This window comes from Trichoplax adhaerens, genomic scaffold (assembly GCF_000150275.1).
Source record: "Trichoplax adhaerens TRIADscaffold_32 genomic scaffold, whole genome shotgun sequence".
NCBI lineage: Eukaryota > Metazoa > Placozoa > Uniplacotomia > Trichoplacea > Trichoplacidae > Trichoplax > Trichoplax adhaerens.
Genome location: NW_002060972.1, coordinates 76,604 through 90,916, shown reverse-complemented (window position 1 = coordinate 90,916; position 14,313 = coordinate 76,604). Strand labels below are relative to the sequence as shown.

The 14,313-nt window shown below is 36.5% G+C and overlaps 2 protein-coding genes across 2 annotated transcripts; one reads left to right on the top strand and one right to left on the bottom strand.

The window, feature by feature from the left end:
* Positions 1-462: 462 nt before the first annotated feature.
* TRIADDRAFT_33282 (uncharacterized protein) lies at positions 463-5,622 on the top strand (the record flags this gene model as incomplete). Its single annotated transcript, XM_002117901.1, has 13 exons — positions 463-579; positions 1,091-1,174; positions 2,189-2,516; positions 2,931-3,023; positions 3,251-3,366; positions 3,490-3,602; positions 3,783-3,913; positions 4,048-4,134; positions 4,219-4,391; positions 4,482-4,692; positions 4,827-4,912; positions 5,133-5,309; positions 5,494-5,622. The coding sequence occupies 13 exons, from the start codon at positions 463-465 to the stop codon at positions 5,620-5,622; spliced, it is 1,845 nt and encodes a 614-aa protein (XP_002117937.1).
* A 1,258-nt stretch (positions 5,623-6,880) lies between these two features.
* On the bottom strand, positions 6,881-8,086 carry TRIADDRAFT_33249 (uncharacterized protein; the record flags this gene model as incomplete). The annotated part of the gene is made up of 7 exons (XM_002117870.1): positions 6,881-6,999; positions 7,117-7,240; positions 7,354-7,407; positions 7,488-7,537; positions 7,635-7,731; positions 7,841-7,921; positions 8,012-8,086. The coding sequence occupies 7 exons, from the start codon at positions 8,084-8,086 to the stop codon at positions 6,881-6,883; spliced, it is 600 nt and encodes a 199-aa protein (XP_002117906.1).
* Positions 8,087-14,313: the final 6,227 nt, after the last annotated feature.

Here is a 14,313-nt window from a genome sequence, read left to right as displayed (position 1 = left end):
GGGCTAGAAACATCCGTCTGTCCGAGGGAGTGATCAGTCCAGTTCTTCTTCCGTACAGTCGTCCATGACTTCACCCTATCATAATAATACGAATACGAATTGCTGTAAATTAAGTAATATTGCCTTGAATTTTATTGCCCATTTTAGTAAGTTCCACTTGGAAACAGTTCTATAACATTTGGAGAAGTTATTTCAATGAGTACCCATGATTTATAAAACCAACACGGTAGAGGCATAGCCAATACAGTACAGCAGCCCTTTTGCGAAATCGACGGCTTCTTTTGGGCTAGAAACATCCGTCTGTCCGAGGGAGTGATCAGTCCAGTTCTTCTTCCGTACAGTCGTCCATGACTGCACCCTATCATAATAATAATACGATTATACTAGCACTAGAGAAGTCTGATCGCAGTCATTCGTTAGTTACTCGCCTTGAACGACAAATCCCTGACAAAGACTGCCACCATGTTGGATCTATTCACCATCTTCACTAAGAGTGGGATCGTTTTATGGTGCTTTCAAGGCATCCAGCATTCGTTTACAGAGCCAGTTAATGCTTTAATACGGGACGTTATTCTTCAGGTAAAAATCACCCAATTTAACAAAATGATTTGGTTTCAAAACGATAAGGGTAGAAAATCTCCCAGCCAACCCAGGAAAAACGTTCATTCAAAGGGCTTGAACGGATGAAATGGGATCTTGCCCCTTGATCAATATGAAATAATTGCTTTGTATTTGAGAATTTGAAATAAAAATACAGTCGTAGTAGTCACCCTGTTACTATAGAGGGTCAAACAATAGCATGTAGATAGGATGGCGGTACCATCGATGATTCTGAACAGCAATCGACGCTTATATACTACCAAAACCATAGAAACTGCAACGATCTTAGGCGTTGCAGCCATCCAACGCTCATTCACCATATATTTCAACTTCAAGGGGCTACAGCGTGTTGAACTGCTTGAAAAGCCAATAAATCCTATCATCATACTACATTATGTTATACATCACCCTTGGAGCTATCATCGGATGTTAGTAGGGACTCTAATATTCAGACTGTTGCATAATCTATTTCTTCTTCATGTCTATATAGGAGCGCACTGGCAAGTCAACCTTTACCCATGACAGTCTCGAATTACAGTATAAGCTGGATAATGAATTTGAACTGGTCTTTGTGGTAAGTTTGCATCATAATGATTTCAATAGACGATACTCAATACATAAATAGTAATTTTACATAGGCTTACAGGTGATACATCCATATTGTAATCATCCGTGATTCAATTCATTAACTTGAGAAAGTATGATTTGTATACTGTATAGCTATGAATACATTCCTGAATCAACAACGTACTGTCGGCTGAACGAATTTTTGATTAAGATTCGATTTGAGAATACCAATGATTGTAATTTTATTTTCTGTTTACTACTGTTATCTTTTACAAAATAACAGCGGTGCTTTCAGGATACCTGCCCTACACTGTATTAAAGTAATTCATTTATTTCCTAACCATGACTTACTCGTATGTTATACTAAAGTTACATGCAAACGGGACATTAGCGAACGGAACCCATTAGTATATATCAATTTCATGCTGTTACAATGTTTAGGCAATATCAAGTGTATAGTTAGCTCATCTTTTATCGAAAAGCCGACTTGATATCAACCAAAGTCTTGCATTCATCAGTTTTACGAACAATTAATTAATCAAGTGTAGTCGACTTATCCCTTTACAACGGTTAATTATTAACGAAAATCAGTCTTTTATCTCATTGAATGTCATCGTGATCCGTTACAATTAGTGATGAAAATTAACATCAGCCACTTCACTACATTTTATAATGTTAACACTCGCAACGCTGAAGCTTTTGTTATTTGTTATAAAAATGATTTTGTTGCTGTTGCTGCAGATGGCCGTAAACTAATACAATCAACTTTAACTGATTATTGATTATGCCAATGGAGTAATTCTGTTTTAAATATGTGATTGTACTGTCCAACATACTTCAATAGGCCGATGTTGTATTTTCGAATCACTTGCTGATTGATTTAATCGGGAAACTGCAGTAACATCCTGGATTAACCTTAATTCACTCAGCCTTAGTTTAATACAGGCTTAATCGTATGCGACAATAGTTATATTTCGCATGCTTCACTAACAGTACGCTACATTTCATCAATCCATTTTAGGTTGCCTATCAGAAAATAGTGCAATTACTTTATATTGACAAGCTAATATCAGATGTTCACCTGGCTTTTCGGGATAAATACAAAGACAGATTATCTACTGGAACATATCGGAAGTTTGATTTTGATGTTGAGTATCAAACCATCTTGAAGTCTGTCATTGAAGAACACAAAGTGAAGCAAGCACAGCCAAAGAAGATGAGGACTTTTAAAGAGTCTGAGAAATCTCGAAAGACAATTGCTTCACTGAAAGTCGATCAAAAGAATAATAACGAGTCTAACGATGCTCCTGTTCTGGAAGGTACGTCTCTTCACTATAGATTTACAATTGGTTACTACTAATTTGGTTGCCAAACACTTTTTGTAATTCTTCGTTCATTGTGTTGGCTTTGCTGATTACCAAGTAATTTTAATCTGAAGCTGCTATATCTATATAGTGTGACACCTGCCATATTCAGTATATATTAGATTGCAATGTAAATACCTAAATAGCATCTAGTAAAAACCTTTGGTACAAATAGACTACGAAGAACGTAATATAATGATTTATGATATCAGTGACTGCTTCGTTGTTACACTAGTGTCATGCCAATACTTACTTCAAATTGCTTAACAGATTGTGTTGAATTATTATTAACTAGTTTGATGATGTAAGATACGATCACCTTTGCTCCTAATCGTTGTTTCAGCAGCGATTATGCTTTAGCTGATATTTGCCTATAATATCATTATTACAATTTACTAGCTAACAATAGTAGCAGTGGCAGTAACGGGGTAGTAGCAGAATCCGCTTCGCCTACTATTCCGCAAGTTGCAAGAAATGTTAGTCCAAGGGCTAGTGGGAAACCTCGAACTGGACCGAAAGGAAGAGTGAGGTAAAAAATATTTCAAATGAAATGTAAAATATAAAGATGTGCGCTTATTACTGTATTTTATACATTCTTTAAAGCTTCGCGCTATTGAAATTTGAATTGTTCGTAAATGATGTCAATCTAACTCAGATCTTGTCCTTCCTTAGTAGATCTCAAAAACCATCCAAAACAACCACCAGCACAGCTAGTAAAGAACCTCATAAGAAGGCCGATAGAGTATGGTCGAACGGCGGTTCTACTAGAGATCAAGTCGAGCTGGATTATAGCAGTAATACTGCGTCTGGGGATAACGTCAACGCTAATAAAGACGTCGAAGTGAACGTAAGACTTTCTATATCTTTAATATTTTAATGATTCAAAGTTACAGCGAAATTATCATTTCATTTGCCCCTTTAATTTCTATGATCGCTACTTTTACTAACCGAATTATAGAAAAGTTTCGTTGGAACTATGAAGGGACAGTTAAAAACTTTTGAAGAAGTTGAAGAGCAATCAGCTTCAGAGGAATCATCAGAGGAAGAAGAAGAAATCAATAATGCTACGAAGTAAATTCTTGAACAACTGATTTAGTCTTAACACATACATTTAATAGCGTACGTCGTATGTATGCTATAGATACGCTAATACATACGTAGTAATGACATATTGAAGATTAATACTGGATACCTGCAGTTGCGAAGCAGTGATATTGTTTAATCGTACATAAATATCTACGTATTCCGCAGTAGCTCTCAACCAGCTCCCAAGAAACAGCAAACTGGTTTGTTGTCATTCTTTAAAACTCTAACTGGACAAAAAATAATTACGAAAGAGGGGATGGTACCAATCTTAGAGAAAATGAAGGAGCATTTAATAGGTATGACAAACTGTAAAGTGGTAAACTTTGACTAGACTTGACTAGTGCCTCATTCAGAAATTTTTTAAGTAAGCCATGTACTGATTTGAGCGTATTTGCTTCTGTTTGTCTCATATTCCATGGAATTTGTATAGCAAAAAATGTTGCTGCTGATATCGCTGACCAATTATGCAGTAGCGTCTCGACCAAGTTGGAAGGCAAAGTTATCGGTACATTCGGTGGTAAGTACATGCCAGCATGATTATCATTGTAAATGTAATTTCAATATTTCAGGATATTAAAGCTAAAGTTAATGAAATGTCTAGGAATCACCAGTGAAGTGAAGAAAACCTTAGCCGAATCCCTAACTCAGCTGTTGTCGCCAAGACGTCAAATTGACATACTGCGTGACTGTATGGAAGCTAAACGTCGGCAAAAGCCATATTCGATTACATTTTGCGGTGTGAACGGAGTTGGAAAATCCACAAATCTTGCTAAAGTATTTCGATGCTCATTACTTTGTGATTTTTATCTATTCACATATATCACTGGACAGTTTTTAATTAGTGTTTATTCGAAAATATTGTAGATTTGCTTTTGGCTCATGGAAAACGGTTATCGTGTCTTAATTGCTGCATGTGATACCTTTCGTGCTGGCGCTGTGGAGCAATTGCGAACTCATGTTCGCCATTTGAATGCATTGCATCCGGCTGAAGGTGATGAAGAACCTTCCGTAATTCTCTTTGAAAAAGGATACGGCAAAGATGCAGCTGGAATAGCGATGGATGCTATCAACTTCGGTACGGGATTAAAATAAAGCTATGATTTTAGACTTTATTAAATAACTTTATATCTACTTGCATATAATACTGTACGATATATGAATCGATACTTACAATAGATGTGTCCGAATGCCTATGATTTATATTTCTAGCTCAAGATCGAATAATTGACGTGGTACTAATTGATACTGCTGGCCGAATGCAAGACAATGAGCCCTTGATGAGATCTTTAGCAAAGGTATTGGCATATGGCAATAATAGCGATTTTTTAGATTAACGATTAGACTACAATCTTCTTTATGATTAGTAGATGGACTTTTTATGCTATATTACTATTAACCAAACGCCTATAACTCATGCATTTTAACTAGTTGCCGTTCAGTCCTTCAAATGCCTAAAACGTTTGTTTCTATGGTGATATAGGCGTATAAGTAAACTCAACATTTTTTCTTTTTTAGTTGGTTCATATCAATGAACCAGATTTGGTACTTTTTGTTGGTGAAGCACTAGTTGGCAATGAAGCAGTAGATCAATTGAAGAAATTCAATCATGCTATGATGGATTTTTCGAAAAGTGATAATCCGCGGCTTATCGATGGCATTTTATTGACTAAATTCGATACTATTGATGACAAGGTATATCTTTGCTGATTTTTACTTTAGATTATGTATGAAATTCAGAATGATTTTAGATATGCGGTTCTGGGTATAGATATAAATAAATAAAGCTTTGCTTACTGTTATAGTGAAAAGTATTAACTTGTAATTGTCTAAAATCGGCATAATACTGAAGGCATTTAATTTTTCTATTTTTTGTCAGGTTGGTGCCGCGATATCAATGACCTATACAGCTGGTCAACCAATAGTATTCGTTGGAACTGGTCAAACATACGCAGATTTAAAGCGATTGAATGTGCAAATTGTTGTCAATTCCTTACTAAAGGGTTAAAACAATCAAATATCGATATTACGGCATAATCTTAAATGTTAATCCTGTTGTAGTATTGTGTTGTAGTGATCCAAAAAGGTCACCATAGCCATAATACAATATTGGTATGAGTACTCAGCAGCTGATGTAGGGAGTCCCTCCTTTTTCTTCACTGTTAGTATGTTTCAGCCTTTCAGTGTTGCAATCATCATAACATATATGCTATTCAATAAGAAATATTTAATGCGACCAATATATGAAAATATCTTTGGGTGCGTAAAATTTGACCGGTCTGTTACCTACACCAGCTCTAACTTATTGCTGTAATCTGCCGACCATTGTCAGTCGAGAACGCATTTTAATGGTATCATATTGATTTCGTGATTATTATGCGTTGCAACTTTTCGGATCTGAAAGTTGCAACTAATCAGAAAAGAATAAAATAGTAAGATTCGAAGATAATTTATGAATAGTTTTATTTTTGAAACAGAGGTGATTATTTGGTCAAATCATAGTTACATTTTTACAGCTGTAATTACAGTTTAAAGCAGCACATATAATTTTGTATTTAGCAGCCTTCTTTTCCATTGCGGCTGACCTCTTTTCTTCCCCGATTGAATTAGCTGTACATTTTCTAGGCATCATTATAAAACAGTGCTAAACTATTAGACTCTACATTTCATATAGTAAATTAAGGTGCGAAATAGCATGGAATAACATGTACAGTAAATTCGAGAAATAATCATTGATACTAAAACAAAAAATTCAGAATTGTTCATCATCGAGACTCATCATAACGTCGTCACTTCCATCAAGATAATCTTCAGCATCTGATAAACTATCGCTATCATTTTCTGATACTTTAGAACTAATCGATCCATCGGGCAGTAGGTCAGTTTCGTCATGATTTTCATATGGACTAGAATTCTGCTCGCTTGGAAATTCCGATTTTACAGAGGATTCTGAGGTTTTAGTGTTACTTATTATCAATTTAGTTTTTGTGCCCGCACTGCTAGCAGTAGATTTTACTACCAAATCTTCTGAGAGTTGATCATCAATGGATCTACTCTTCTGAGAACTTATGGGTGAAGCATAAAGCTTTTCATCGCTGGATGCATCAGAAGCATTTTCATCCTTACTGACGTTGTCCACATCTGTAAATTCATTTCTTGGCTGAAGGGAAAAGCTTTTATCCGCAGTCGATTTCTGTAGTGCAAAAAGAGCATTTATACTTCATGATTTGAAATAACAGCTTTCTTAGTCTCAGCGATTATTAAGATTAAGTTAATCCGTCAAATGTGTAATGACGACACGAAAGTACCTGCAATTTTGGTGCCTTGGATTTGGTAACTCCCTTTTTGGCTTGATAGGCTGCAGCCTGCGTGTTGTGTATACGTTCTGGAGAGCATTTGATGAAAATTGGCTCGTTACTAAAATATCTTTAATTATTAATTAAATAAAAGGAGATAAAGGACATAAAGCTAGAACTCGATGTAACTCCGTTAATATACAAACCAAACTCTTCTTCAGTTCGATTTCTATGAAGATATACCCAAAGTTTTCTGCTACTGTCATATTTTACACATGGATCTTTCTCATAATGCAATCGATCCAAAGCACCACTAACCACGGAATTTATCTACGTTTTAATATAGAAATACTAAGTATTTCTGGTGATATATCTATTATGTAAGCATTTATAATTTTATCATCAAATATAGCTTAATAGACAATCTATTAGTAGTAAGAAACCTGGCTATCAGAGCATTCCACAAGGTACTGAGAATCTTTTAGCAACTCGCAAATCTGCAAGCAAAAATAAAGTTCCAGACGAATAGTTTTGTTTATTCTATTTACAATTAAGCAATGCACGATGAACAACTAACATCAGCTCTGGTTCCTTCTCCATTCGGCAAGCGTGCTGCGGCATCACGGGCTGTTAAAGCGTAAAATTGGAGTCATTTTATACATCCAAGAAAGAAATAGAACCGCTATTTAGTTAACCGTGACAGCCTTACAAGCATATAGCAAACCTATAGTCAGTATGGTAACAAACGGTGGACGATCCTGTTTTAAGAGAGCATGTTCTCTAGCTTTACTAGACGCTGAGATCTGTTTTTCATAAATACCCTGTAAAATTGATTGCCATAATACATTAATGCCCCAAGGTTGTTTAAGATGATCGACATAGAAATACCAAATGCGACTATTGTTGCTTTATAAGCAGAAAATTTCTAACCTTCACTGGTCCAACAACGGAATCATAGTCATGCATACGATAGGTAAATGCTCGGTGAGGATTTGAATATCGAACTTGCTCCTAAATTTTTAAAAATAGGCAACGAAAGAACTTATCAATAGATACACAAGGGTCGTGTAGCCAGTGGTAAACGGCAGTGCTAATAAATACCTGATTTCTAAAAGCTTCTTTATCAATATCTGAACTTGGTTTAACAATATATTCTGTTTGACTAAAATGATACATAAAATTGTAATTTAGTTATCATTATACAGTTTAATATACCATCATCAAAGCAACTCACCTCCCGGGTAACGGAAGATTAGCAAGAGGATTAACAGTTTCCTAAATGATTATTTGCAATGAATTAGTACTTCCGTCAAAAAAATAAAACAATCATACGGTATTTCCAAGAAAGGGGTTACTTTCAAATAAATAAATAAATTAATACTGTAATTGAGTAGCAGTAATACCATTTCGTCGTCTCGAGTATCGAACCAGTGCTGACAGAAAGGCTCTAATATTTCATCAGAATCTCGTTTGGAACCTGTACGTTATGAGCACATATTTCAGAACATGAATAAAATGTCTTTAATATCATCAATCTTGACCTGTCCATTTCCATTGTTGCATTCTTTCTCGAAAATCCACATATGGTACAAAGCCAGGTATTGGAGCGACTGACGAAACAGCTATTACAAATAAAAAAATTTCACAATTTAAGCTGTTAATCAAGGATTGTTTGACTTGATATAAAAAAGTAAGATAATTAATAATAGAGCAAGTAGAATATTAAATTTTTGTATTTGATTATCGATACTAGTGAATTATAAGCGATCCCTCTGGTTTAAAATAAAGTAGCATTTATAAGCTACTATACTGGGTTACTAACACTAGATTACGATATCTATTCCTACAGTATCATCACTGCATAAGATCGATATTTGTCACGATACCATATGCGCAATACCAACTATTACCATATTATATTATGTCAATGCCAAGTATTATATGGTATGGTAACTCTCGATGATACTTCAACCATTACAGTACCTTTATACTGTATTTCACGTGAACATAAATTTGGGCCTTATCCGCAGTTTATCAAGTATGCAGCAAAATAACTAGCACGAAACACATTTCAATGTGCCTCAACTAAACGTCAATAGCGAATTGGCATGTCGCATAGATAATTATAATGCAATTTATCGACTATACTGTCCTTCAATTAAAAATGTTGTTAGCTTACATTAAGGTATTTAATATGACACAATGATTACAATCGCAATATATTTATAGAACTATTTCTGTCGCTTACATCCAGCATCGGCAGACAGGTAACGTAAACCAGAAGTAACTAATTCCGACCAATCATCTACTTGAGTTACCCAGTCAGCATTGTCGTCCATTCGTTTACCAGATTTCTGAGATGAAACAGATGAAACAGTGAGATTGAGTTATTAAAATTGTTAAAATTGATGAAGGGAACAGCACATTACAACTTTGCGCTAGAGTTACGTAAAGCCTATAATTCTAAAAATGTAATATTGTCGTACCTGCCAAGCAACAATCCGTTCTTCAATCTATGACATAGATCAGTTTGCGATCAATTAAAGCACGAAATTCAGTTAATCGCCAAATTTGTCAGCAATTAGATGAATATCCGCAAAATAGTTCATGTTTTACCGTTTTAGTGGAACCTCTTCTTTCTGGAAGACCTTTAAATATATTTCGTATAAGGCCAAAATAGTTTGAACAAGTTTTAGGAACTTGGACTTCGCCACTGTAAATTGAAATAGGATTACGACTTTGACAGTTTCGATCAATGACTAGAAATGCAAGCTAAATTACTTCGCATGTAGCGATGAGTTTTTGCTTTTCCTTTTTCTGATAACTTTTTCTTTCACCGGTAGGATACCTAGATCGCCATTGGATTTAAAGTCGATTATGCCCATCATCTTAACGATTACTGCATTTTACCGACAATAAGTATGAATGTTGTAATCAGTACCGTTAATTTCGTAAATTTTATAACTCGGATAAGTTCTCATAAATATTTCCGCTATTGAAGATGTAGGCTTTCTCCTATCCTGGATATTACAAGATTAGTTCCAATTAAAATACTGTAAAGGGTCAATGATAACATGCCGCAATTTATTGGTTAATATCCTAGTTTACAAGATAATCAAGTTTCTTACAGGTTCTTGACGATTTCTTCGTTTTTGCTTGTATAACATACGATTGTACGTTGCATCGAGTTCATGTGCCATGTGGTCATTGCCATTTGTGAGATTGCTATTTTTATTTTCATTATTACCATCTACATAACGAGACCAAAGATTAAATTGAGATCTATCCCTGACAACTCTGTATCGTCCATAATTACTGAAGTACCGTACCGAATGTATTTTGCGTAACATCGTCATCATCAAATTCACTTTCGTTCAACTAAAGTGAAAGAAATTGGGTTCTCGGTTACAAAGACTAAATTTGGATACATTCAGGAGGGCGTTGAAGTAAGCCCAACAAAGAATGAGCTAAATACATATTTGATTTAATAGGGAACTTACGTTACATTCTTTAAAGCAATCACTTAGGATACTAGAGAAGAGATTAATTCGTTTCAATTAGAAGCCTTAGATAATGGATATTGTAATCATTGCTCGAAATAGTAACGTGTTGCAATGTAATACTTGTATAAGCTGGAGATATCGGTTCATAGACCAAAAATGAAAATAGACAAACCTTTTATATCTTTTCTGTACGGTCGCACTAAGGCGATTAGAACAGATTACTTTATCAATATGATTTTGCTTTCGCCTACAATAAAGGGTGCAATGATTATTTGGAGTTGAGAAAGTATATAAATTTTAGTGTCGTACGCTTGTTACTACGTGCTAGTCCAAATTACACACGCATCCATTTTTGATCAGAAATGCACAGGAGATATTCATGATCGTTTTATACCTTTTTTTAAGAGGTTCATCCGGTGCTGAGTTTCGCACATGTTGAACAAGATGCTGTACGTTAAAGAATAAGCCATGATTAGATACTGTAAGCATGTAAGAATGCTACACTTACGTAGTCGTGAACGCAATTCAAATTTGTACAGTAGTAGACAAAAGTATACCATGTAGTAACTTTATACAGGCAATCCACTTGTACAAGTTTATATCACTTACTTGACGTGATTTTAAAGCATCGATCAGAAGCGTTTTATAATATTTACGTAAATATTCCTATCAAGAATAAAATGGAATGAATTAGGTTCCGGATGTAGAGGAAAAGGTAGAAAATTTGTCTTGGCAGTCAGGGTGACAATGCAAAGTATTTAAGGTACTCGGAAAATGAATCTTGACCATGACGGCATTCCAATCTACATACGGTACCGTGGACTATTTGCAATAAGTAAAACTAGAACTATAATGGTGTAAGTCGTTGTAGAATAGTAGGATAACGCATCTGTGACAACGGGTATAATTTTCGTTATTTCCATTCCTATATCATGAGCTACTTTAGTGATTATCAAAACTGTACAACATTCTCGATTCTTTTGGTTGGTTGACTACTCGATAAAACTGCAGACCAAGTGTTGATGAATACAGTAGGTGATGGGCTATGTTACTTTCGCTAAATGTGATCTTGCATTGCAGAGCAATGCTTCAAGCAACCAGATTGATTATATGACAGCTTTTAAAGAAGTGGTACGACCAGGACTCTTGCTGACTCTCTTTCTCACCTCAAACTCCTTTTTCTTTACGTTTTGGCACATTACATGATATTTTCGTACTTCGGGGGCATAATAGCCAGCTAGGCAAGTACGAGCAATAAATGTTATTCTTGAATTGAATGAAATCAGGTTGTATTCGTCCGAATCACTTTAATTCAGTGATTGACGATGATTGCATGTCAATAGCTATCTTACCACGTAATTTATGTTGGAACTCTTGTACGGGATTGCCAAATTTAAAGTTTTCTCCTTGAAGTAACGATCTAAATGAAAATCGATTGGACTCTATTTAGGAATACAGTAGTATGACTCACGTAGAATGAAGCGATTGACTGATGAATTTACTTGACTATGCCTTCACGATCTTCGTCCTCTTCCTCCGCAGTAGGTAAAAGTTGCTATCAAGTCATTGGAAGGAGTAGAAATCAATGTTATTGCAATAAGTCATGTTAACGTCTATTCTTGCCAGTTACCATCATATCCTGTTTCTCTTGCTGCGTTAAGACATTTTGCCAAGTGGTAAAATTGAGAACTTCTTTGAAAACATTTTCCTAAGGATCAAAAGGAAGAGATTAGTCCGACTTGGAAAAGATTACCCTTCTCCACTCATTCAAGTTGAAATTTGTCATTGCAACGACGATCGTTGAGTCTCTCTTTCTCATTGAATACTGTCTAGAAGCAACGTTTTGTCCTGTACGCTAACTACTGTATAGAAACAAGTTTTTGTCCTCTACACTAGTCATTAGTTAGTACAAGCCATTTCAGTTGACATGGATCGTAAGGATCTACAGCAAGAGATTAGTCAGACTTGGAAAAGATGACCCATCTCCACTCATTTAAGTTCGAATTTGTCATTGCAAGCACGATCGTCCAATCTCTCTTTCTGATTGAAACCTGTGTAGAAGTAGCGTTTAGTCTTTGACGCTAACGACCATATAGCCATCATTTTTTGTCTTCTACGCTAAATACTGTCTAGAAACAACTTTTTGTCCTCAACGCTAGTTTGTAGTTAGTCCAAACCATTTCAGTTCTCTCCATGACGATCGATCGAGCTGATGTTGACATGATTGAGTGAAAAAAATGAATTGACCTCCTCAATCCCTTCTGTACCAGTCCAAGACTGCTCTTCCAATGACTAAACTAGTCTTTCTTGCCCTCCTCCTCCTTCCTACTCGACGTCGTCTTCATCGCTGACCTCCAGTCGTCCTATCATCGTTGTCCTCCACCAAATATTCGACATAATTACTATACCTGTAAGCCATTTTTCCTACAGACAATACTACTTGATTGACTCTGCTGCTGCAGACCAAACTCCACTACTTACAAGTGATCAGCATTAGCTCAATACTTATCCATTACATTTTCAATCAACACCGTCGGCAGTTCAATTTCTTCACCGTTAATGGCACAAATCTCCATGGCTAATCATCCGACATGACTACAGCAATTTCAACGACAAGATGGTGGATTGGATTAGTTCACTAGCATGCCTTGGCTTGCCGTATAGTGGACGAGTATCGCCGTAGTCTTGCCACATTGTGTTGGCGCTGGTGTCTCATTGTCATGCCAGTTGTCTTTTCTCTCTCTCTTCCAGTCAAAGCGTGTCGGCGCGCGGTGGTACTGCGAGCGCGTAGTCTTGCTGATGGACACGGCGGAGTATAACGCAAACATGGCTGCTAGCCGTAGGCTATGGTACAGGAGGCAGTAAGAACGGTTGTTTCAACACAATCAAGGCCCAAAATCCCTCCAATGCTAGGGTATCCGTCTAAAGATGGCTCATGAAAATAGGGTAAAGCCATTTTGCTGGTCAGCTTGAAGCAGAAATGGTCGTGGGATGTTGCAAACTTTCAACGATAGGGGTAGGACTGAAACATGCCCGTTTGCGGTAGTCTACTGCCTAGAGTTTATTGTGTGTCGACGACTGTACCAGCTTTGCATTTCAACGGTCGTCTTCTACTGGGTGTACTACAGACCCTCTCCCATTTTTAATGTTACGGTATCCGTCTAATGATGGCTCATGAAATAGAGTAAAGCCATTTTGCTGGTCAGCTTGAAGCAGAAATGGTCATGGGATGTTGCAAACTTTCAACGATAAGGGTAGGACTGAAACATGCCCGTTTGCGGTAGTCTACTGCCTAGAGTTCATTGTGTGTCGACGACTGTACCAGCTTTGCATTTCTACAGGGTGTACTACAGACCCTCTCCAATTTTTAATGTTAGGGTATCCGTCTAATGATGGCTCATGAAATAGAGTAAAGCCATTTTGCTGGTCAGCTTGAAGCAGAAATGGTCATGGGATGTTGCAAACTTTCAACGATAAGGGTAGGACTGAAACATGCCCGTTTGCGGTAGTCTACTGCCTAGAGTTCATTGTGTGTCGACGACTGTACCAGCTTTGCATTTCAACGGTCGTCTTCTACTGGGTGTACTACAGACCCTCTCCCATTTTTAATGTTAGGGTATCCGTCTAATGATGGCTCATGAAATAGAGTAAAGCCATTTTGCTGGTCAGCTTGAAGCAGAAATGGTCATGGGATGTTGCAAACTTTCAACGATAAGGGTAGGACTGAAACATGCACGTTTGCGGTAGTCTACTGCCTAGAGTTCATTGTGTGTCGACGACTGTACCAGCTTTGCATTTCTACTGGGTGTACTACAGACCCTCTCCAATTTTTAATGTTAGGGTATCCGTCTAATGATGGCTCATGAAATAGAGTAAAACCATTTGCTGGTCAGCTTGAAG